This window comes from Nannospalax galili, unplaced genomic scaffold (genome assembly GCF_000622305.1).
Source record: "Nannospalax galili isolate Female #2095 unplaced genomic scaffold, S.galili_v1.0 scaffold453, whole genome shotgun sequence".
Taxonomy (NCBI): Eukaryota; Metazoa; Chordata; class Mammalia; order Rodentia; family Spalacidae; genus Nannospalax; species Nannospalax galili.
Window position 1 is genome coordinate 1,982,925 of NW_008334081.1, and position 25,215 is coordinate 2,008,139.

At 55.1% G+C, this 25,215-nt stretch overlaps 1 protein-coding gene across 1 annotated transcript in view; it reads right to left on the reverse strand.

Moving 5' to 3' along the window:
- Kif1a (kinesin family member 1A) overlaps positions 1 to 25,215 on the reverse strand; it is an 89,146-nt gene that overhangs the window by 13,447 nt on the left and 50,484 nt on the right. The window contains 13 exon segments of the mRNA XM_017797166.2: positions 8,476 to 8,581; positions 10,838 to 10,922; positions 11,029 to 11,095; positions 12,070 to 12,178; positions 12,948 to 13,003; positions 13,786 to 13,904; positions 15,125 to 15,215; positions 15,384 to 15,552; positions 15,653 to 15,791; positions 16,595 to 16,680; positions 19,400 to 19,518; positions 24,353 to 24,489; positions 24,491 to 24,635. Coding sequence (XP_017652655.1) covers positions 8,476 to 8,581; positions 10,838 to 10,922; positions 11,029 to 11,095; positions 12,070 to 12,178; positions 12,948 to 13,003; positions 13,786 to 13,904; positions 15,125 to 15,215; positions 15,384 to 15,552; positions 15,653 to 15,791; positions 16,595 to 16,680; positions 19,400 to 19,518; positions 24,353 to 24,489; positions 24,491 to 24,635 — 1,428 coding nt within the window.

Below are 25,215 nucleotides of genomic sequence, written 5' to 3' on the forward strand. Positions count from 1 at the left end.
TGTACCCCAGGAGCCTCTGCAGAGGGAAGTCACTATGTCCAACAGTGGGCAGGCTAAGGGTAGTACAGTGGCAGCAAAGGAACTGACATCCTTGTGGGACCCACCAAGCGCATAGGGCATTGTGAGAGAACAATGATCAGCACCCATCAATCATAGGGCAGCAAAACAAGCTCTAAAGAAGTTGAGGTGCCCAGGTCACCCTACACAGGGAAGCCCAGGCCAAGGACCGAGGGGAGACCCCCGGAGGCCACAGCAGAATCCTTACTCATGTGGGGTACAGAACCCAGTTGGAACCCTCTGGGCATCAGATACTCCAGGAGAACCCTGCCCACCCCCTTCATGGAGCGTCTCATGCCCCCACCCCCATGGCTGACATTCAACCAGACTTGTGCTGTGGTTTGGGGATGAGTGAAGTGTCTCCAGCATTCCTGTGTAAAGTGCAAGCCCCACTGTAAGGCACTTGCAGGGTGGAAGAGAGAGTTCTGGAGCTACTGCCTCCAGGAGGTAAGTGGGACTAGGTAAGATTACGGGGATCCCCCATGACTGAACTCTGGTGGCTTTATAAGAAGGGGAGACAACACATACATGGACCTCCTATCTCTCATCACCTTATGCCCTTGGACCACCTCATGACTAGATCCCCCATGACTGAACTCTGGTGGCTTTATAAGAAGGGGAGACAACACACATGGACCTCCTATCTCTCATCACCTTATGCCCTTGGACCACCTCATGACTCTGCAGTAAGAGGCCTTCTCCTGATCACCTCCCTTGCCCACACAGTGGACCAGAACTGTGAGCCTCTTCACTCCTCTCCTCTAAGTTATCCAGCCTCACACACTTTCCTACAGTGACACAAAATGGACCACCAACTCTCAGACACAGTAAGATAGTGAGCAGTCCAGACAGCCAGGACCCTATCCAGAACCATTTGGGAACTTGTCAGGATGCAGAGTCTTGAGCCTTAACCCAGACCACTGAGGCAGAAATGCTCAGTGGTGTCTCCTTCTGAGCAGAGGACCTGAGCTGATCCCACAGGGCCTTTGCCCACCTGTTCTGCTGCCCTGTTATCCTGCAGACCCTCCAAACCCAGCATAGAGAAATGCCCAGGACCGGGATGACTCCCTCAAGCCCCATCACCAACTGTCCTCGCCTCTGCTCCTCTGGTGAGACTCTCTGAGCCCCATCGGCTGTGCTTACGCTTACTCCTCCCCGACAAAGCATGGCATTCCTGAAACCCCATTCCAAAGGAATGGATGGGAAGTGGTTAGGCTGCACCACCAGAGCGTAGGGCAGGTGACACAGGATCCTCAGGAGGAAAAGCTGGCCAGCAAGTCTCCTTCTGAACCCTGAACCAGAGCCCAGGGATGAAGTAGCTTGGACTTCCAGCCAACATCCTGACTCCAACTGGCCCACATAACCTAGATGGAGACCAGGAGTCCTGCTAGGTAGCTCTCTTCCATCCTAAGGGTCACAGCTGATCTCTCAGGTCTGCATACAGGGCACCCAAACTCAGATCTGTGGAACAGCAAGCACAGAGTCCAAGCAGGAGAGGACCCATGTGGGGAGCACTGCACTCACTATACAAATGATGCCCATAGAAAGGACAGCGGGTGCGATGGAGCACTCTCTGTGCACTTCCATTATCATCACAGACAAGCTGCAGGGACCTGGGCAGGTGACCCATACCCTTGCATTTGTAAATTGGGAAGACATATTTTCTCTGCCTGACAAGAGCTGGGTTCCCAGTGCTTGTGATGGGAGCCCAGTTCCAAGCCCAAAGCTCCCTAGACTTTCCTGTCCTTGCCAGGGCAGGTGGGCATCTTGCCTGGCCTCCAGAAGGGCAGGTCATGGGCACCTCAGGTTCCTCAGAAAGTACCTGATCTCCCTGTCAATGACATTGTGAATGGAAAGTGAATGCTGTCAGGACTGAGACGGATTTCCATGCGTCAATATGACAAACCACAGATAAAGTCAGGAGGCCACAGAGGGAGGCTTACCATGACTGCCTACGAGTGACTGTCACAAGATAATCAGAACCGCAAGCTTTCACAGGGGCCACCACAAGCTTGCACACACACTGCTTCAATTCAGCTGCCTAACATCTCTTCAACCTCCCACCAATGTCACCCTGGGTACTGATCGCTGCAGTAAAAGATGACTGTTTTAAAATGCCTGATGTAATCCTCGAAAATCCTTTAAAAACTTCCTCTTGCTTCACAGTCTCTGAATGCATCCATGGTTTACCATGACATGTATCCTCATGCGATGTTTGTAAATTAATGTCATCATTGGCAACACCTCCTGCTGCCTCTGGCTGTGAAAGTGCATGTAAACTGCCCTGAGACTCTGATTGTTAGACCTTAAAGGTGCCCCAGTGCTGTGGGAAAACAGGCAGACAAGGTGGGCACTAGTGTAAATGGCTTTGCTGAGGGTTTAATGGTCAAATCAGGCCTAAGACTGCACCCAGAAGCTCATGATACCATGGGAAGTACATTTCTAGAGAAGGGTTGGGTCCTCCAGGGGAGCCATCTCACAGGCCTTCTTCAGTCACTGAGTCCCCACACTTCACAGGGGGCTTGATAGGCATAATCGGGGGGAAGTGCCCCAACTCTGACCTTAGAGATCCTGTGTACAAGGTCTGGATGTGGCACAACACACAGCCAAGTACCATCTCACCTCCAGAACTGGTGGCCCAGGACAGACAGAGGCTACATGGAGCTGGACCCTCTCCCAGGACTGAAATGGCAGTCATGTTGATTAGTCTAAACTGCTACCACCTAAACCACAACACCCCTGAGGAGGTTGGACCAGGCACCCAGCGAGCTTCCTTTCAAGCTCTCCTTGTGGATTAATAGTGGCTCTCTACCTCTGACTGGGTTCTGATCTTTCCCAGCCTACCTTTCTAGCTCCTCAAGGGTACCTGTGGCTCCTTTCTGGGCTCTGTCCTGTGGAGAACTATGAAACTGGATCCCGAAGCTGGCCCTAGAGTCATATACTCAATAGACCATGGTAGAGAAAGGAGAGAGCTAAGCAGGAAGAGGGCAGCCTGGAGGAGGCAGTGCTGTTGCTGGGTGTGAAGCCTGCCAAGGACATAGGCTGAGGAGTTGGGATGGCAGGTGGGCCAGATGGGGGAATGTAGCTGGAGAGAACTGCATCCTGATACATCGCACCATGGGAACGCACAGGTGTGACTCTATCCAAGTTCCACCTGGCAGGTGCTGGGGCTGTAGCCCACCAGAGACAGCCAGAGCTGGTGACAACTTGGAGACAACCTTCATTCCATGGCTCCCCAGTCCACATCTGCAGGCCCAGCTTTGGAAGTCATTATCCTTGGAGAAGGGGAACCCTGGCCAGATCTACCCTTAGAGAAACCCCAGTCAGCTACACAGCCTAGCCCAGAGAGCAGCCAGCCCCATGCCTCTAACTCCTCTCATGCTCATAGGACCCCTTTCTTCCTGCCTGGCTGAACCCCCACTTCCTAGTGCTGTCTCTCCAGGTCGGGGTCACCTGGAGCTGGATCCTGATGTAGGGCCCTCTGCTAATCCCTTAGCCTCAGACCCAGGACAGAGCCTGCTCAGTCAGCAACTGCAGTTGGGGGTGGGGTGAATGAGTGTCCCAGCAGGCTCTGGGGTTCTAGAGCCCCAATTTCTAAGGCTGTTCCAGATGTGGCTCACAGGATTGGGAGGGGCACCTGAAAGAGAAAATGCTGTAGGCTCACAAATGCCATTTCAGGGGACGACAGACAAACAGGTCTCCATGAGACTGTACCTGACCATCCCCAGGAGGCCAGAGGAGCCTCAGAGCTTTGAGATAGGGCCCTTCTGTGGGGAAATGAGTTCCCAAGCTTGGTGGATGAGGGGAGCCAGGACCCAGCTGCTCCTCAACTTCCTGTGAACACCTCAGGAGGAAACCCTGGCTTTAAAGGACCTGTTGTCTCTTTCACCCATCTACCCATCTACTCTAAGCCCATGATTTAGGGAAGCTAGAATGTGAAGCCCTGGGAAGGGGCACAGGTTCGGAAGAATATCAGATTGTTTTTCAAAATGTGGATTAGTCACAAACCCAAGCTTACAGCCTGTGACTGTCCCAGAGACTGTGTGCGACCACAGTTTTGTTGCAGCCCTTCAGTGGTTAGAACAAAAACCACCCATTTGCTCAGGAGCTAGGCATCTTCACGCCAGTGTTATGTTGCTGGCAGTGACAATGACAGAAGACTCGGTGTTGGGTCTGAGCTGAGAGCTCTGCATCAATGAGCTCATTCGACACAGCCTTTAGCTATCACTACCCTCATCCTCAAGGGAGAGCAAAGCTCCGGAAGGCCCTGGCACTTGGCCCTAGCAAACAACTCAGTCAGACTGCCTGAAGCTCAGCTGCGTGGCCCCAAGAGTATCTGGGATGAGACTCTCCTCTTCCTGACCTGCTTGATGGCACTCCCAGCCACCACAGTGGATTCCTTCCCCCACAGAACTGTACCTGGGGGGAGGGTCAAGCGCCAGTCTGGAGTCAATGAGTTCATCTCTAGAATGGGCAAGGCAGCTGTAGGAGGGCTGACCCCAACCCAGGTGCACAAGGAGGGGCTCTGAGGCCTGTGGGCTGAGGAAGAAGCCTCACTACTGAGGCAGAGTCTGCTTGCTTCATCTGGAAGCTTCCTGGAGGTACTAGGTATAGTTGGGGCTACCCAGCTCAGTCAGGAAGACCTCTCAAGCACAGAGGTCACCAGCAGATGGAGCCCCCAAGATTGGTCTAAGTGTAGACCATTTGCCTTCAGAGCCAGCCCACATGCCACCTCCTCCCTCCTCCAGCAAGTCCACCTAGCTGATCTTGATGGGGAGAAAGTGACACTCAGGCTTGGCAGGGCTGTGTTCCCTGCTTGAGTATGGCCATCCCTTCAGTTGTCTCTTGACAGGGTTTCTGCCTCGCTCAGCTCCAAGTCCCCAAGGAGGGTCTATGTGGCACCTGACCCACAGCAGCACGTGAAAAAGATCTGTGCAATGACACAGTTACCTTCCACCTGCATGGCCCAGGGACTGTGAAACGGAGAGCTCAGCCCTCCATACTGTCTCCTCCAGGGGGCCTCACTCACAGCTACCCAGGCAGTCACAGCAGCTGTCTGTACTGACCATCACAACCATGACCTGACAAGGACACAGCCTGAAGACTTGGCTGTGACTGCCCTGTCCCAGGGCTCCATCCACGTGGGCACCGACACCTCATAGCAGTTCAGCTTAAAGGTATTAATGTTCATTTTTTCAGGAGAGTGAACCCACAAGACAGATGACCACCATGAAGCTCTGGCCACCATCCTACAAATACCCAGAAGGTGATTCCTTGGGCTTCGATTCATAATGGCCCCAAGTTCTCCTTGGACCCAGTCTAGGACTAGGTGGCTATCCTTCCCCAGGGTAGCACTGAGCCCCTGCACAGGCCAGTGTGTGCAGGACTTCCCTTGAACCCAGGGAAAGGGAGTCGCAACAGTCTCCTCTACCAGGACTCAGCACTGATGGTGGGTTTAAAACTGGGACAAGCCAAGTCCAAGGACCTGCTGATTTCCTCATGACGTTACTGCCCTGCTACTTCCAAAAAGGGAGCAGAGGCCACGGCCAGGGGAGTGAGGCTAGAAGGGTGCCCCTCTTCCTGGCCTGGCCTGGCGAGGGCGCTCAGACAGTCACGGGGCATGTAGGAGCTGACGTTTCCTGGCAGTGGGTCCTGTCCGCCCCATTCCCTGTGTTCTGTCTGCCTTGGCCCCTCGCAGGGGGTGGCTGGCCCTTGTGTGCTGGTGCAGCCCAGCAGCTGGGTCAGCCAGTCTGCATGCGGGAGATACCTGCACCCACTGTGGCGAGGCTGGGGGTCAGCACAGGAGGCAAGGCTGGGGGAAGGAGGAGCAGGAGGCCAGCCAGTGTCTACAGAGGCAGAAAACTACAAAGCAGCCGAAATCAGGAGTGGAGGTGAGAGGAGGCAGGAGGGACTCAGCCAGGAAGACGGGGCTAGGGGAAAATAAAGTAAAACCAGAACCATATTCCAAGGAGATAAATGAAAAGAAGGGCACACAGGAAGGAGGGGTGAGCAGAGTTAAGAGGAGTCAACAAAGCTGGAAATTAAAATTTCAGGGTTGTGTAGGTGACCAGGGGAGGAGGAGGGAAGGTAAGAGGCTGAAATCAAACCGAGGGACAGAAATGATACCTAGGTATGTCCGAATCAAGAAACTGCCTGCAAAACACAAACAACCACACGTTAGTGAAGGGCAGTGGGTGGGCAGCGGGACAGCAGAGTAGCAGTAGCGAGGGGCAGCAGGGACAGCCACCTGTGGCTGGCAGGCCCACTCGGAGCCAGGGAGGCTGCGAAGCAGGGACCTTGGAGCAGGAAGAGGCCCAGGTATGGCAAAGCGCATGGTAGCCTGAGGCCCTGGGCAGAGCTAGGACGGTCCCAAGCCTCGGCCTCTGTGTGGTGGCTGATCTCAGAGCAGCTTGGCCCTCAAGAATTCCTAGGACTTCAGCCATGTACAGGGGTCAAGAAGCTGGCCCCAGTGGGCCCTCGGGAAGGAGGCCATGGGCTAAGGAGCGTGCCTGATACTGTTCTGTCTGGGGTAGGAAGGGCTGGGGCTACACCAGCAGGAGCAGCAAGGGCAGGAGCCAAGCGAGGGGCCTCTGCATCTGGGCCAGGTCTGTGCTCCCCTGGTGTGTCCTCCCTCCTCCTTGTACCCAGGGCCTCAAGCCCAGGTGGGTGGACTTTCACTTTTCCCAGCCCCCAAGGAACAGGATCGAAGTTGGTCAGTCCAGGGTCACGACTGAGCCTGTTTAACCAAAATTCTGTCAGCTGATGTTCAGTGAGCCTCTGCCTTCTAGGAACCCTCTGCCTAGCTGGGGTGACAGGCACCTCAACAACTGGGCTGGCAGGAAGGGGACAAAAGACACCAGCAACAAGGTTCTCAGTACAAGGAGACAGCCGTGGAGGGAGCCCAGAGGCACCATCTTCCCACCCACATCTCACGGTCCTATTACCTCCGTTTTGCTCCTAGAATACAGGGTTTGCCTGTGTAAGAGATAGTCAGGGGTGAAGGGCACTAAAGTCATCCCCACCTCCGGCCACTCTCAGGGTTCAGTGGCAGACAGGCCTTCCTAGTCCTCAAACCTGCCTATGGGGTCCTGATCCCCCATGGCCCGGGCACAGTGGCCCACACTCATGGGCAGAGCCATATTGGGGGTACTGAGCCTCTCTGCCTCACTGGGGGGGGCGCATTTTCAGAACAACAGGAGACACAAGGCCAGAGAAGCCCTAGGTTCCAGCTCACCTTACAGTCTGGCTCCCCCGTCTCTCTCAATTTATAAACCCTAGCCTGTCCCTCATGGTGCCATCTTCTTAAGAAAATACCCCCAGGAGTGCAGGGCAAGGACCAGAGCCACATCTGCACATCCTGATCTCTGTCCTACCCTGTCCACTGTCCCCACTGTTGCCCAGCTCTGCTCCCCCTTTGCTGGCTCCTCGCTAAAGCTGACTATGGTGCTGGGGAAGACCCCTTCTGGTCCCAGGATTGGAGAACACAGACAGGTCCCAGGACTCTCTGGTCCATGCCTCCCATCACAGGGGTATGGTCCTCCCACTCCTCTCCAAGTGTACCAGGTCCTCAGAAATGGTTTCCCACAAACAGCCCCAGCTCTAGCTTCTGGGTCAGCCCCTGGCTCCTGGGCACTGGGCCAAGCTGAGCCACTGGGGAGTAGCCAGGCTGAGACTCAGCCCCAGCCAAACATCCCCCACAAAGCCCTGGAAGGCAGCATCCCAGGCTCTTATGTCCAGCTGGGCATCCTCCCCAGCAGGGTAGCTCCTGCAGTGCCCAGTTCTGGGCAGCCTTGGTTCAGCTTCTGTCACATCCATCCATCCTGGCAAACCCCGCAGGGCCACCAAGGACAGCTCAGGGCTTCACCAACCCTCCTCTGCTCAGATGAGGATGAGTTGAGACTGTGAGTTTGGAAAGTGACTTGAGAAGCATGTGACAAGCTGTGTCCCATATTCACACCTCCCCCACCTGCTCAACCACCAACTCTGAGTTCTAGACTGCCTCTCTGACCCCCATCTCTGGGACCCGTGCCGGAGACTACTGACTGACACACAGCAGTGTGGTCCTCAGAAGGGTGGCTTGCTTGTCATTGTTCCATACACATCTGCCCACAGTCTCCAAGGGACAGGGCTTAGCTCATACTCTGAGCCCATGCTGGGCCCCCACCAGGTGATGGGATGGCATGAGCATGTAAACCAGAGATGGGAGACATGAAGTCAAGTGAGCAGAGAGTCTTGGAGGCCACTGGCCACCACTCACTACACTGTCTCCTCAGGTGTCAGAATGAGGGCAGGAAGGCCTGGGGTTGGCCATGGCATGAGTGGCTAGGTCAGTGGAGGCCATGAAGGATTTAAGGCTGACCTGTCAGGGGAGCTGGTCAGCAGGGGGTGTGGTCTTCCTACCCTTCTTGTGGGACTTACCGGTCATCCTGGGCTGGGTGGACATATCCTGATGAAAGGATGTTGAGGGATAAGATGTTGGGGTCAATCAAGGACTCATCAGTTTCTGGAGTGTTTCGGATGCGACCTGTTGGAAAGGCAGTGGCCAGGTGTCACCGCCCAAGAGGGCTCGCGGAGGACCTGCTGAAGCCTCTGAACAGGAGGAGCCAAGGTGGAAAGTGGGTTATGTGGTCCCTAAAGGCACCAGGGTAGACAGGAAGGCTACAGGATACTGGTGACCCCCGCAGCACTGGCCAGTCCCTCTTCCAGTCCCCTTCCAGCAGGCGGCTGCCGTTTCTCAGCTGTAATTATACCTTCGAATGGATCCCAGTTTCCGAGCTTAGCAGACTCAGGCCTTCCTTCCTACCTACAGAACAAGGAGATCTAGCCAAGATAAAGAGACGCTCCCATTCCATTTTATGCTTAACCATAACAGTAACAAAGGGGTAAATAATCACGGTTGTGCACAGGCCCTTTTTGCCCTGGCCATTCCTCCAGGGCCTCTGAGACACCTACTTTGGGGGTTCATCTGCCTGTGTGTGAGACAGGTGCTTCATCTCAATCCTTCACCTCAGAGGTGACTTTCTACTCCGTCAAAGGACTGATGGCATACCAGTCCTCTGCTCAGAGAGAGTGACCAGCTTTCCTCTCCCCCCCTGCACACTCTGGGCTGCACTGCCCAGTTCCCTGCAGCACTGTAGCGTGTGGATTCTGGGAGGAGACACTGGTCCCACAGCCAGTCTTCTCTCTATGCCAGGTCCTTTGTGGCTTGGGATACCCATGGCAGGGAGGGGCTCAGGGCTGAGGGATCTTGCCCAGAGCAGGACCTCAGCCCTGAGGAACAGGCCTCTGAGGCCCTTTGTTACTGTTATGGTTAAGCATAAAATGGAATGGGGGCATCTCTTCATCTTGGCTAGTTCTCCTTGTCCTGTCCTTCCTCCCTTTTGCTGACATCTCCCCACAGTAACGTCCACATCACAGTGCCCGAAAGACTTATGCCTTCTGGGGAGGGATGCTAGGCTTAGGGCTCAGCTATGACTAGGTACAGTCTGAGGCCTCTAGAATCAGAAGCTCTTATCCTAGCCTGGGGCCTCAAGTTTACAGCAGGATCTCCCTAATCCCTCTAAGTCCCTATTTTCCCACCCCAAGTAAGCAGCCATCAGTGTTTGCATTTTAAAAAGCGGGGAGGGGAAGAAGGTAGGACTTAGGGCTGGCTGGGTTGTCCATCTGAGTAGGAGGACATGGGTGGGTGGGGGCCCACTGTGCCGAACCCTTTCCCTCCTCACTGGCTGCCAACATAGACAGAGCTGTCCCACCTCAGATATAGCCTGGCTCAGATGCCAGGTACCAGGCCTGAACCTGGTCTTAAAATCTGTTTGGACTCTCCCCATAGGAGACTTTGAACACTGATTTCCTGCTTTTTCTGATTCATGTCAAATTCAACATAAAACTTGTAAAATAGAAGCACCCATCCTGGTATCCCAAACAACTGCCCACAGCCCTACATGCTGGGATACAAGATGACAGGTCAACCCAGGTAAACTGCTCCTGAGCCCTTGCCTGCTTGGCTATCAACAGAACTAAGACTGGGAAAAGCTTCCACGGAGACCTGCCCCAACTCCAAGCAAGGCAAGGGAACGGTGCTCATTCTGACACACCCTGGGATGGACATCTGCCCATGTCCTCAAGTGAGAGTCTAGAGGGCAGAATGCTCACAGCTTAGCAAGGGAAAGCCTGGTAGAGTTCAAAAGAGGAGGTCACAAAGGAAGACCCTACACATTGTTTGCTCTCTACAGAGAAGTGTGCTGGAGTCCCAACCCCAAAGCTCAGTGCAGCCTCCTGCAGAGACAGCAGCTGTGTCACTGGCCAAGTGGAAGTCTCATTCACTCTGGGATGAATGTGGTGACCCTACTGCCATATGGCTGGTGTCCTCAAATGCACGGAGCCATCCTTGTGAAACTGAGGGTCAGAGTAGTCTTCCACAAGCTAGGGACACTCAGGACTACCATGCCCTGAGACCAGGCAAGGCGAAGAAGGATCCTGCAGAGTCCAAGAAAGCATGCTTGTTGCTGGCACCCTGACTTCCAGAACTATGACATGATGCTTTAAGCCACCTTGTTTGTGGCATTTTCTTTTGGCAACCCTGGAAAGCCAATGCAGATTAAATAGAAACTTGGGGCTATAACCTAGATCCAAGGCCCTCCCTTTCAGGTGATGGGCTGACACACAGAGAAGCTTCATGGCCTGGCCAGAGTCACACAGCACAAGGCAGAGCTGCAGTCAGAACCCAGGTATTTGTCCAGAACAGTCCACTCCCAAGGTGACCTCTGCCTGCCCCACTCACCCACAACCAGCTCCCGCACTTCCTTCCAGCGGATGTGGCTTCCTGTTTCATGCAACAACGTCACAGTTATTCGTCTCTGGATGCCCTGCCACATGCCAGGAGAGGGGACAGTCAGCTGGCTCTGGGGCCATGGGGGAGGGGGAAGAAGCTGGGGAGGGCAAAGTTTGAAGTGGGCAGGGATGGCTTCACACCTGGTGGAGGAGGAAGGTCCCCATGCACGGCATGCCCCCACGATGATCCACCACGGCAGGAATGTAACTGGAAGAGAGATGAGAGTGAGACGTGGAGTTCCCCTCCTACCACACATAGCACAGGATCTGGTCCCAGAGCCAGGAGGGTCAGAAACAGGAGCACCCTGGTCATGCCTCCCTACACCCCAGAAAAGAAGATAGCCCAATCAAAAGAGATGAGTCTGCTAGGTGTGCAGAGACCTGCTGTGCCCCGTGATTATTGCCTATCCAGACCCCTACTGTGGGAACATGAGGCAGGGCCCTGGCCCTCTTGGCTGGCTCTCTAAAACTATACCTCAGGTGCTTCTGTTTTCCCCTTACCCACCATGAGTTAGCAACCTACAGTCAGTGACCTGGGTATCATTGTAGCAGGGCTCCTGTGTTCTAGCCCTTGGACTCTGGACACTCAGAGCAGAAGCCTGACTGGGTTCAGGCCTCCCCAGACATCGGTCCAGGGTTCCCTGACCCTCCAGCTCCAATCCAGGCACTGTGAATTCTCAGCAGCTCTCAGCAAAACAGGCAGGCCTCACCAGCCCTGCACTACAGCCCAGAGCCTGGGTTCCCTCCTAGATCTTCACTCCAAGACCCTACAATCATATCTATGACTCTCAACACTACCCCCCTCTAGTCCAGCGCTGGTTTTCATCTTTGTTGGCAGAACAAATGTTCAGCATCTTTGGCCACCAGCCTCCATGTGAGTATGCCTAGCCTTAGTCCTCAGGAGGGACTTTCGTCCACCCACCCCAGCATCCAGACAGGCCTAAATCACTGAAGGTACTAAATGCATGTCAATTGAAAGATCAAGCAGGTACTAGGAGCCCAGAAGGACTTAGTTCCTACTTCCTCTCCCTTGCAGCCACCACTGCTTAGGCCTCCAACCTGTCCCTGGGGCTCCCTCCTCCCTTCTCATCACCACTCAAGCTCCCAGCCCTCTCCCCTTTAAACACAAACCCTCAAGCCCCTGGCCTGTTCCCAGCACCGGTACCATGGGTACCCACTCACTCGCCATTGGCTTCCAGCTCACAGATCTCGAAGTAGACCAGCAGGTCATACTTGCAGTGGCAGGGACCTGGGGATGGCCGTGTCATCGTGCTGAGCTTGGTGGCAGGCACTTGGGGGACAAGAATACGACACAATGGGACACTCAAGGAGGGCTAGCAAAGGCTTCATGAGCACCAGCCCTCCCAAACAGAGATGCCCACTGAACTACCCTTGCCCAGGACACCCCTAGCTCTAGGCAGTCGGGTCTGAGGGACCTGACACTGGTTACAGATGTGTGACCATTCACATGCTCTATACCCCAGGTGGGAGGGGAATGTGACCTTCCATACCTGGGCATGAGCCACTGAGGAGGGTGGTGGCTTGAGACTGCGAGCCATCAAGGCATTTCAGACCTGGAGGCCCTACCACCTGCACAAAACCTCTCTGCCCAGCTGCCTGGCCTATCATCTGAGCTACATTTAACCACAGCTGAATGTACCAGTCCAAGCACCTACACCTTGCCCAGCAGGTCTGAACCCAGCTCCACTGGATCTCTACTGTGTCCAGCTGCCAACAGCTTCTACCTCCCAGTGTTCCTGGGCTGCTATGTGTTCATAGCTCCTGCTCTGGGCCTTCCTCTGTTAAGTCCCACCTGACAGTTCGTCATGCCACCTGTCACTGGATCTAACATCTCCCTTGTAGATGGTGGGGAGGGCTGAACAACAAGGCACAAAGCTGAGAGCTGTACACCCCACAGGCACAAAGCCATCCTGGAAGCCAGGGAACACCTGCTGCAGAATCTGCAGCCTGGGAGACCACTTCAGAAGAGGGCCACTCACACCTGAGCCCACACTGTGGGACCTTCACTGCCCCACCAGACCCAGGAGAACCCCACCTACCTGGCTTGGACAGTGGCATAACCCGGGGGAAGTGGCGACGTGAGGGCCTCAGGGGGCTGTGGAGAAAGGCCAGAGTGAGGGGACCCAGGCTGGTGTCCGAGTCCTGGCTGGAGGAAGCAGCCCAGGGAAGGGCAGGCTGCTGATCTGACGCCCATCCATGCCTCTCTGTGCTCTATCAGATCCAGAAAAAGCCTGGCCTTCGGCTTGGATGGGACAAGAGGGGCCCTCAGAACCCCAGACACTGTTCCAGAGGCTCCATGAAGCCCCAGGGACCCAGTGCCCCAAATAATGCCTGCTTCCTTCCTCTTTTCTCCATACCCTGGCATATCCCTCAGCTTTGAGGTCTGCTCAGCTGAACAAAGACAGAGCTGGAAAGGAGCAAAGGCCTATCAACACATCCCAGTTCTCTGGGTGGCTGAGACACACCTGTCCCATCTTCTGAGGCACAGGGTGAGATGGCCAAGTACCGTCATGTCACACCCCAGCCCCTCCAGACTCACCTCCCTCACCTTCCCTCACTCTACTTTCTTTTCTAAGTCTCCACCCTTGGAGAAATAAAAGAACGAAGGATCCAGAAAGATGTTCCTGTCTTGCAAGTGGTCAGGCTGGGCAGCAAAAGCTGCACCCTGGGGACCACTCTGGTCACCCCCCGAACACTTCCCACGATTGGCTGGAGGTCAGGGTTCTGACAGTAATGCTCCTGGGTTCTAAAGGGGAGAGGCAGGAACAGGCCATGCTCTGGACCATCTGCGCAGCTATGGAGTGGGCATCAGAGGCACACGGGCTCTGTAGCCTGGAGACTGTTGGACAAGAGCACCTGGTGACCTGGGCAGCTGACCTGAGCACGTCCTTGCAGAGAGGTGGGAACGGGTGCTGCTGGTAGTGACCGAAGACTTCAAACACAATGGGCTGGCTCTTGATGTACTCAATGAAGGACTTGGTCACCTCCACCGCAATCTAGATGGAGAAGGGGCCAGGTGAGGGTCACATCTGAAAGGGCTCACTGGCCATGAAAACCTGTCACTCAAGGCCCAGTCCGGACTCTGGCTTATCCTGCTGTCTGCCACCGTGAGACTCAGGAAGATGGATGAGCCCAGCAGATCCTGACAAACTGAACTGAAAAACTGGGAAGGGCACAGTACCTTTCTCCTACATCTGACCACTTTGGCCTCTCCTCTCAAGATGGAGTCAGGTCAGATGCGGACTGGTAGATCCTGGACGCAGTGCCCAGGATGAATGACAACACAAGTCTCAGCTGTCATTTCAGAGCATAGAGCCAATGAGATGAAGGGCAGAGTGGCTGTGCCATACAGACCATAGGCTCTGGCCCAGTCACCAAGCTATGGCATGATTTACGTCCCCCAGGTCCTACTGAAGTCTATCTCACAGGCTCCTGGGATAGAGCATTATAGAGACAGTCTAGCTAAATCGAGGCCCTTGGTGGGCCTCACCAATGTGACCGACTGGGACGCAGGCGGTCACAGGGAGAAAGACATGAAGGGAATGAAGGAACGAAGGAGCCTGCAGCCAAGGAGAGGACTCAGAAGGAACCAGCCCTACTGATACCTTGATCTCTTGACACTTGACCTTCCGGCCTCAGGCACCATGAGATGCTATGTGGCTCAGCTGCCCTGTCTGTGGTTCTGTGTTAGACAGGTCTGGGAGTCACAGTCAGTACTCTGCTCCAGAGGCCTGAGGCCCTGCTTGCTAAGGCCCTGGCATCTTGGCTCTGGAGACACTCATGCTTGGAGCTCTTTTGGCTTCTCAGAATTGTGCCCAGCTGTTCTACCATGTTCCTATGCTCTGCTTCCTTCCTGCTCCTGACAGCCAGGCCAGGCCTGCCTTTGCAGGGTACCTCAAGCCCTCAGCACAAACCCTAGCCACAGGATACTCTGTGTCCCTGTCTGTCTCAAGGCTCACTAGGGGCAGCTCTCAGGAGCTCTATTCTGTCCCCAGTCTCCTGTTTTAAACCTACTATGGATCCCTGGCTACCCAGCTGTGATGCCAAAAATAACCCCACATGACACTGGAGGTCCTGTATCCTAGTGCCAGACAGTATCTGGCACAGGCTGTTCAGAAGAAAAAAAAAAAAAAAGAAAAGGATGATGGGGAGAGAAAATCATGCTCAGCCTTGGACAAGGCCCTGGGGGAGTGGGAGTCAAGGGCCCAGGACCTACATTTTGGACGTGGTAGAAGCCAAGCGGAGGGCCCCTGCCAGTGTTCTTCAGGGGCTCAGTGGAGAAGGCTTCATCGTGACGGTGGATGAAGCTGTAGAACAGGAGGAGGAAGTTGGGGTGGGGATTTATAGCAGGGACCCACGGCCTCACTGGGTATTGTGTGGGCCTGCATGGCCTCCAGCCCTGCCTATGTATGTTGGAAGGCCCACAGGAGAGCCCCACCCAGCTCCCTGCCCCAGGTACAGACAATAGGGCTCACTTGAACTGGCAGAAGATGTCGGCATATTCAGCAGAGATACTAGATGCCTGCAGAACCGTCACACGGAAGGTGAAGGTGCTGCCCAGACGGAGGTGGTCCAGGGTTGTGTCCAGGGGCCCATCCAGGGTACCCTTCTCAGGGCTATCTAGGAGGCCTTCAGGAGGCACTGCTGTTGGGAGCCAGGGGAGAGCAATGGGGTCTCTAGGCTCCATGCTCTCCACGTGGTGGTCCCACACGTCCATGCTCTGGGCAATGCAGGTAGTACTTACCTGAGCAGGTGTTGTTGTTGACCTCATCAGCTGAGGGTCCAGCATCAGCACCCTGTCCCTGGCCTTCCACGATGCGCAGCTCTTCCTGGGAGGTCCCTGAGCGGGACATCCCCACCACAGGGCAGGACTCAGACTGGAACTATGGGGACACAGTTAGAGAGAGCCAGGGAACAGGCTGGGTTAGGACCACCACAGAGCCCTGAGCCAGACTTACCCCTGACCTAGGTGGAGCACCCATCTCCTTAGGCCTCCGACCCCCTTGCCGTGAGTGGCCCAATGTGACTGTATGGTCTGAGTGAACTGAGGTATAAGCTGACTGAGAGGAACACCCCCATCTGCCTCAGTGTGAGAGAGGTGGTGAAGAGAAAGGGAACCACTTCTTGTCTGAGTTCCACCCTCTGCCACCAGGCACCTTCTAGGGGAAGTCAGACAGTCTCCTTTCTTGAGTATCCTCAGACTGAGACCTTGAGCCAGGCAGCCAAGTGTGCACAGGCTAAAAGTGTCTAAGAAAACAAAGGGCTAAATTTCCAGGCCCAGGTGCCATTGCGTAGGCTCTGCCCCTCCACTGTCCCTGAGAGCAGGTCTGGTCCCTTCTATGCGGGGCCTTCCTCGTTCTCACAGGTGTTGGGTAAGAAAGACAAAGATAAGGAGTGGCAGAAATGCTACCCCAAGAGCAGGATAACGGGGGTGCCTGTCTGGAAGCTGGAACTGCGCCCCCAGCTCTATGCCTTGCTGTGTGAGCCTCAGAAAGATGGATGGGCCCAGCAGATTTCAACAAACTGAATAAGGGACAGTGTGTGTTTTAGACAGTATTGACTGGCCTATTGCTCAGGGTAGAAACAAAAGACTTTGGGCCCATGGGAACCTGCCAGAACTGGTCCCTGGATGGCCGGGGACCCATGAAAGGGGTGCCCCAGTATACAAAGCGAGCTTTCAGTGTACCTTCTCAAAATGCTGGTCGTCAAAGGAGATTTTAGCAGTTCCCGACTGACGGACACCAGAGCCATAATCTGGAGCTTCTTCATCAGCTGCAAGAACAGACAGGTGGTTGACTACTTGTTTCCCACGATGGGCAGAACCAAGCCAAGCGGTTCCAGGGCCAGGGAGAGGGTATAGGAACCAGGTGCCCAGACTCTTAACTGCACTGGGCAAGCAATATCACCAACTGCAGCTCAGTAGCCACCAAGGCACAGTGACTGCAGTCTGTGCTGCCTCAGGATCCCAGAGGTGACATGTCTTCATCACAACCAACTCAATAGGAGTCACAAACCCCACAGTCTGACCCTGACCTGCCCCTCCCAGGTTCTCAGGCAAAGCAGGAGGCTCCTGATTCTCTTCCACATCTCTCTGCAGAGCCCAACCCCTGGGCTCTACTATCACCTCTCACGTCGTGGCTGCTCCTCTGCCACCACCCAGTGAGCCAGCAGTGTCTGCTAGCCAAGGCTAGCCATAGTGGAGGTGAGCTGATGAGCTGACTCCAGCCCATGACCACAGGGTGGGGCAGGGTAACAGGAGCTGTGTGTTTCCTAAGTTCCCTTCCACAGCCACAGGTAGGGAAATATTAAATGTAATCCCAACTATCCTAACATCCAGTTGTCTTTACACAAGGTCTGGGGACCCTCACAGTTCAAATTTCATCACAGCCTCATTCCTGGATATCACCGGGGACAGCAGGGGTGTGGCTGCTCAAAGGCCCAGGCTCCTAGCCCCATTCACTTTCCTAATCACCGCCCTCAACTGAGACATGTGGGGGACCCCCTTGGGTCCCTCGGGGTGTAGGATGGTGAAGTAAACCTGAGAGCTTAAGTTTGGTACTAGGGCCCTTCACCAGCCTTCCCAAGGACCCCCCCCCCATCCAAAGGGCCCTTCCTACCAGGAACAGAGAATGACAGCAGCTATCCCCCACAAGGGTTGTAGGCCTGTCCTCTCAATTTTAGGAATATGTTGGACAAAATGTCTAGCTCTGACCAATGAGGGAGGGACAGGAGAGGAAGGACCTGGCAGGGCAGGGAAGCAGGTCCTCAGGAAAGGCCAAGTGCAAGGTGTTTCCACATCCCTGAGAGATGTTTAGTGAACACTCGCTTTGCAACAGAGGGGACAGGGTGAGAATGCGATCTTGGCCATCCTACCAGTTCACCCTCTGCCCCTCCAGGCTCATCCTCCACCCCCTCCAGGCTCCTCTGCCAGCACTGCGAGAGCCACAGTGGCTGGACTACATTTATCTAAGCAATTGTGGGCACATCATTTGGTGAGAGGAGAAATCATGGGCTGATGAAGATTTGATAATACAGCAATTATCAACTTAATTAGTAGAACTAAAGTCACCTAAAGTGATCGGAATACCAAAGGAGAAATCATTAGACATTTCAAGGCAGAGGGGAAAGAGGCATTTGAAAGCAGAGGTATGGGAACCTGGGGTATAGGAATCTGGAGTATGGGAACCTGGGATATAGGAATCTGGGGTATGGGAACCTGGGATATAGGAATCTGGGGTATGGGAACCTGCAAGGTAGGGGAACCTGGGAGTATGAGAACCTGGGGTATAGGAGCCTGGGAGTATAACCTAGGGTATGAGAACCTGGGGGTATGGAAACCTGGGGTATGAGAACCTGTAAGGTAGGGGAACCTGGGGTGTAAGAACCTGGTGTGAGTCTATAGGCAGAATTGGTGGGTGTGAGAACCTGCAGAGTATGAGAGACTGGGGTATATTAAGGGCATGGTAAACTGGAGACACGAGTACCAGGGGAGTATGACAATCTCGGGTGCATGAGAACCTGGGGGCATATCACACACCGGGGTTATCGCCTTTTCCAGCTCTTCTAGGTGCACACAGAGCTAGGCCCAGGCTGTCCAGCTACAGGCAGCCTGCAGCCCCCACCTTCTGTTCCTCCATCTCCCTCCCTCCCCAGGTGCCCAGGCAGTTAAGACCTCTTGGAATAAAGACAGTGAGTACCCTAGACCACGGTGAAGGGCAGAGAAGGGAGTCAGCTAGTTGTCATTACAGCCAACACTACACTCTGATCTGCTGACACCGTGAGCTGTAACTCAACCTATAGGTCCCGTGTGACCCTCACACTATTCTCAGTGGACTTACAAACATTCCCATCAGTCAGGAAGCAGGAATACAAGCTGAGGCCCAGAGACTTCTGTTGCTGGCCAGTTCTGGTACTCCTGGCCATGAAGGAGAGACAGGGTAAAGAGAGGGTCTCTGCCCTCTACAAAAGGGGAGCCTGTGCCTTCAGGCCCACAAATGAGAGTCTGCAGCCTCCAGCTTAGGACCTGGACCTGAGGGAGGGTCATGGAGGAGAAACTGAGGTTGCTGTTGGAGGTTGCCTTGGGCAAAGGTGGTCAGGAACTAGTAGCCTATAGGCTCCCTGGGCTATGAAGTGGGTGATGAGCTGGTCTGGCCATAGGGAGGCAGCAAGGTGGTCTCTGGGTCCACCTAGGTTGCCTTATAGATGGTGAAGATCTCAAGCCAGAGAGAGCTCAGGCAACCCTGGGCTGAGCCTCCATGGCTGAGATGGTCCGGACTTGTTCAGGAGTCCAGGAGGCCAGAGTCAGGAGCTAGGCACAGGGGACTTCTCCATCAAATACCACTTGCCCACCTGCCTGGGAAGGTGGAGAAAGCTCCATGCTGGCCTTGGGGGGGGCGTTCCTGGTGAGGCCAGCTCCACATCGACCACTACTCAGTGTCCTTCACCCCCACCTTTGCCTACCAAGCCACACACCGCCCGGGCCCGCGCACACCTGAAATGGCCTGCACTGCCACGCGGAGGAATCCCTTCACCTCGCCCTTCTCGCTGACGATGGCCACTCGGTGCACCAGAGGTACAGGGTACAGGAGGTTGCTCAGGTATACGAAGGCCCTGCAGGAGCAGAGCCACGGTCACAGGCAACCCTTGAGGTGTGCTCTGAGCGGCAGCAGTGACAGCAAGGCCAGCTCACGCACAACACGCATCTGCAAAGCAGAGCAAAGCTGAGGGACAGTCAAGGCGGACACAGTGAGGTGGGGGAGCAGGCGAGGGGGTGAGGGAGGGGGTCTTCAGTGCTCAGAGGAGACAGGAGGTGGAGACAGGAGGAGGGAGCGGGCCTTGGCGAGTGGAGGGCACAGCCCAGCTCAGCCTGGACGTGGCTGAGACGAGAAGAGCTGAAGGGAAAGTTTCAGCCTGCTTCAAGGACTGGATGACCAGGGCTGGATGGGGACAGGCTAAGCCTTGACCCTCGGGCACACTGATGTCCATTTCCCATTGGGCCCCACTGAGCGATTCAACCCCCAAAACTTCCACAAACACCTGTACCCTCTTAGCTCACCTGGAGGTTAGACGCAATCCCTCTCCCAGGGTTACCTTGTTCAGAGCAGGTGCAGCCGGCTCAGAGTGTGTGCCAGTAATCCCGAAGCCTGAGCACTGCCCTGGTCCATTCTAGCCAATGCTTTCAGCTTCAAGAATCTTACTTGAGCTCCCTTGGCTGTCTCACTAACACCCACCTCTCCTACTGTCCCCAGAGGGCCTTAGGGACCTGTGACATAGAAGCTCCCCCACCCTCAGTGGTGCCCAAACTCCTTGCAAAGGCATGCAAACCCCAAGAGGCCCAGGGTGGCCAGCTCCACCTTACCCCCAGGCTCGGCCCCCATCTGGCCACACAGGCCAATGGATCCCTGGATTGCCTGCCCATTCCCATGGCAACAGCCCATTTTCATTCTCTCAGATCCCAGCCTCCTCCAGCAGCTCCATCTTCTGACTTGCAGTCTGTCTGTGGACGTTCTTGTTCTCTGTGCATCACTCTACCTATGACAGAGCCTCAGCAAGTTGTTCTTGTAAAATCCCCTAGTTAGGCCTCACTGTGGGGACCCTCAGAGGAACTGGGGGACCCTCTTTGTTCTGCACAGTGGTCTCTCAGAGGAGCTTCCTTCTGGGAACCAATGTGGGAACTGCTATGGAAAGGATACAGGGAGCCCATAGAGGACCCTGGGGGAATACCCACTCTAAGGTCCAGGTGAAAGCCCCATGCTGGCTGTACAACATTCCTCGGGGGTAATGCCACAGGGCCTCGTGGGAATCAGCAGAGCCAAGGTTCAGGGGCTATCTAATGGACCTCTGGTACCACAGAGGTAACCCCAATCCTGTGGGCACCCACGGAAGCTAATAGGTCCCATATGCCCACTGCTTGGCCTTTCCCTGCTGCCCCTGAAGGTTAAGACTAGAGGTCTGAAGAAGGTAAACTGAGGCAGGGCAAGGCCCTGCCCAAGTCATGCAGTGAGACTGCAGCAGACTCTCCATGGGGCCTTGCTAGTGAGCAAACCCTGCTCAAAAGCTCATGAGCCTCCGGTAACCAGCCACAGCCAACCCCCAGCTCAAGGCCTTATAATCAGCTGGCAGACTAGGCCCCTTGAACCTAGGCTCAACTACCCCGCTGTGAAACAGGGCTGCCCCAGAGGCATCAGGTTACATGGAGGAAATGTGCAAATGGGGCTACTGCTCCCCAAGTGGGAAGCAGGTCACCATCCGTGTCCTAACAACACCACCTCTCAGTTCGCTAGCCACACACTCCTCTTTTATGTGTGTCAAGAGTCTACAGTGTAAGATGGTCCATTCGAGCTGGTGGATAGGCACTCAGGCCCATTTCACAAGTGAAGAAGCTGAGGCATGAAGAGAATAGGCAGTAGCCGGGGCTGGCAGCAAGGGCCAGAGCTGGGATGGGACCTGCGAGATGCCCCTAGGCAGCTCTCATTCCATTGGCCCCTGCTTGTTAGTGCAGCCATGAGACTGAATCACTGCATCTCCATCTTTCAGAACGGCCTCCATCAGAGGGGAACAACCCAGATGTGGTCACATAAGACTTCTGCAGTCCACATCCAAACTGTAGGCAAGATGCAGCCCGCAGAAAGCCTTGTGGGATTTCTCACTGGAGGCTAGGGTTGTGCACTGAAAAAGATCCATCTCTGACCAAAGCGTCTGGATCCCCTATGATCTCAGAACCCCTGCACAGCCCAGAGAGGAGCTGTAGGGTCCAGATACAGCCGTGAAGGCAGGTGGAGAAGGGAGAGAGATGCAGTGGCATCTCTCCCTTCTCCACAGTCCAGCCTGGTCCACTTGGAATTGTGATGGAGTCATTTAGCTAGAAGGAACCTCTGGGTCTGAACCCCTCCCCAGGAGCAGCACTGACCTTGAAGGGCCACAAATTGAGTCCATAAGACCCCTTCACCCTACTCTGTGCAGAAAGCACCCAGCCAGCACACCTGGTAGGTGAAGGTCCCAGACAGTGCCCAGGGGGAACAATATACTATAGTCTTTATCTTGCCTGTTCTCCAGGCACCATAAACAACTGGAAACCAGCATCAGCCGCTGCAGGGTCAGAACAGACCCAGCCAAGCCTTGCCAACCTGCCATGCCACTCCAGCACCCAGCTGCTCTCAAGATCAGAGGTACACCATTCACAGCTATATTGGCAAAGACCAAGGCCACTGTGCAGGTGAGGGGGCCCCAGCGTGGAGCTAAGGAGTCCAGGGCCTCATGGAGCTATCAAGTGCAACCTCTTGCTGGGTCAACATCTGCCCATCTGGTGTTGGGCATCAGTTTGAACTGTACGTCCCCTCCCTCCCTCCGCCCCCTCTGTGGGCCCTTCATCCCACGCTTTGAGCTCTTGTTCTCACTGCAGTGCCTGTGCACATCCACCCCATTACCCATCTTCTGGACTGTCTTGATCAGGTGAGAGAAACTGCAGCCCCTGGGCCCACTTTATCAGCAAACCCACCCACCTCCCCAGGTCACCTGGCACCTGAACACCAGAGACCCTGGATGTGGGGAGGGGGCCCTGGCTCTGGTCACAAGAGTCCTGTCCAGGAGTCCATGGTGCCTTGAAGCAGACTGAAACACCCGAGAGGAGAGGAGGGCAGACGGGCAGAGCGGCACGTGTGGCGAGGCGGGAGGGAGGAGGCAGCGCTAACCACAGATTGGTGAGGTGCAAAGACGCATGCTGGGACCCAGGGAAGCCTTTCCAGAGGGGACAGGAGTGGGCACCCCAATTTTGCTTAAGCTTTGGAGAGAGCCAGCAGCTACCAGAGGACAAAGGAAAACCAAGGTGGGAGGCCTCTTCAGGGCTGGGCCGGCATAGCCGCTGTGCAGAGAAGCCAATTCTTGCCAAACCAAAAAGGTCAGGATGTTGCCAAATGAAGCTCTGTACAGACCACCCCATGATACAGGGGGCTGGGCCTCTCATGGATGACTTTTGTTACGTTTGGTCACTGTGTGAAATCTCAAATCCACAAGAGGGGAAACGACATTGGAAGGACCCAGCTCTTTTTGTGAGACTGCAGAGCCCACGCCCCCTTTCTCCTGATGCCCTTGTACCCTGTATGTCCTGACCCCTTGCCTACCTGACACCCGGAGCCACTCCCAGGGCCCAGCAGGCATGGGAGGCCTGGCGATATAGCCCAGGGCTTTGTGGGAGAAGCCTGCATGGAGCTGGCCTGGAGTCTGCACCTCTCGCTCAGGCCCAGCAGGGTAGAAGTCCAGGCCCAGGGCATTTTAAGGGGAGATGGCACCCATTTGTATCCACTTGAGGCAGCTCACATTGTAACACCAGCCAAGGACAGCCAGGAAAACTAATCAGAGCAAGTCTATAACCAGTGCCGTGGGAATGTGCTACCTTTGGAGGGTGGGGGGCTCTCACGCCATTATCTCCACCCAAGGAAGGAAGAGGCTCGGTCTGCACGGAAAGCTTGTGGTCTGCAAGGGGCCGTGCTCAGCCTACAGCTTTTGATGCAGGTACTCCAAGATCAAGACTTTTAGAAATGTCCATTGTCCTGGAAGCAATCTCTAACTCTAAGAAAGGATGCTGCCAGAACTCTCACTGTTTCAAGTAGGGAGACTACAAAGCTCTAGTGTTTCAGTAATCATTTTCTTACTGCCACAGCAAGCAGCTAGACCTTCCTCCCCTCGGCCCACCTCCTGACATCAGCCTCTCTCATGCATTCTGGAGACTAAATGGCCAGCTCTTCTCTGCGAAGGACATGTGTCCATCTCACCACGCTGGTCTGGGAGGTTAGGGGAGTTGGAGTTGTTCTCAGCTGCCAGGCCCCACAACATCAAGGCAGGTGAAGTCCTTCTTCCCCTGCCCTGGGTGGCTCACAGTCCCGTTCTCTTTCTCAGAATGGGGTGGCACTGAGCACACAGGGAACCTTCTCTTTGCACAACAAAGGAATAAGTAGAAGTCACTTCAGCTGAACTCAGGACAAGGGGCTGGGGCATCCAGACTGGGGACATCCTTCCCCACTTGAGATTCCCCCTAGCACCTGCATAAGGACTCACGGGCATCAAGTGCCTGAGTCATGGCCACGTCCCAGGTTTCTACAGTCAGTACTGGAACCACCCCAGCTGCCCAGGGCAGGTGCCAGGAGTCTCTGACTAGACTTTGACTATGTTCTAGAGCTCCAATCTCTTCTGCCACTGGACCCAGACTCTTCCCCGTTAGGCCAGAGCATCCATCTCCAGGATGGGCACATACCCCACTGTGGGGACATCAGGGAACCTCGCTCCCTCAGCCCCCTTGACCTCGCTCCCTCAGCCCCCTTGGAGGCCAGCCCTAGCCTGCCTGGCCCAGAGGGTCCGGGGTCTGCCCTGATGCCCGATTGTGCCACAGCAGTGCTCCTGTGCAAAAGAGCTGGTTCCTCCCCAGCATGCGTGCCTCAACCTCACCAACCTTCCTACTAAACTGAACAGGGGGGGCCGGTCGTAAAACGGGTCCCGGCTGTCGCAGAGCGTGTGCTCCGGAAAGACGTCATCTTCCAGGTCCTCCTCCTCCTCCTCCTCCTCCTCCTCCTCCTCCTCCTTCTCCTCCTCCTCCTCCCACGCTCTGCTCCTCGGCAGGCTCGGTGGTGTCGGAGTCGGGGTTCGAGAAGGTGGGGGAGGGGGTGAGAGCAGCCATGCGCTCGCTCATGCATGTGTTGAGAAGAGGGTAGCTGTTGCAGCCAGAGATGACTGAACTGAGGTTAGTGCGACAAGACAGAAAGAAGTTAACACCAGCTACTCCAGGGAGCGTGGGGCAGGGTGGGGTGGGACAGGGAAGACCTCTGCTTAAAACCGAAACCAAACATGAATCCTCAAGAACATTACTTTAAAAGACAAGAGAGACAAAATGCACCCGGTCCCCAGGTTTGGAAAATTAAAAAAAATGCGGACAACTGGAAGGCTGAGTTTTCAGAAAGTACCAACAGACATGAATGCGAACAAGGGTCCTGGCAGGCCACAGTCAAGGCTGTTCATGGACCTCAAAAGTTCGTCCAACTGGAACTTCAGTGTACCATCGCTACATGGGGGTCAGAGGCTGGCTGCTGACATCAGACTAGAAACCAGGGAAGGAGCTAGTATTCTCTAAGGCTACCATGGCTTAGGTGACCCAGCCCTGCCTCCACAGTCCCACCCCCAAAGCTACCAGTGATCTAGAATGCCTGCTCCAGGTCCCTGGCTGCTTTGGGCAGCACACACACACACACACACACACACACACACACACACACACACACACACACACACACACACATTTCACACACATACATGATTAAA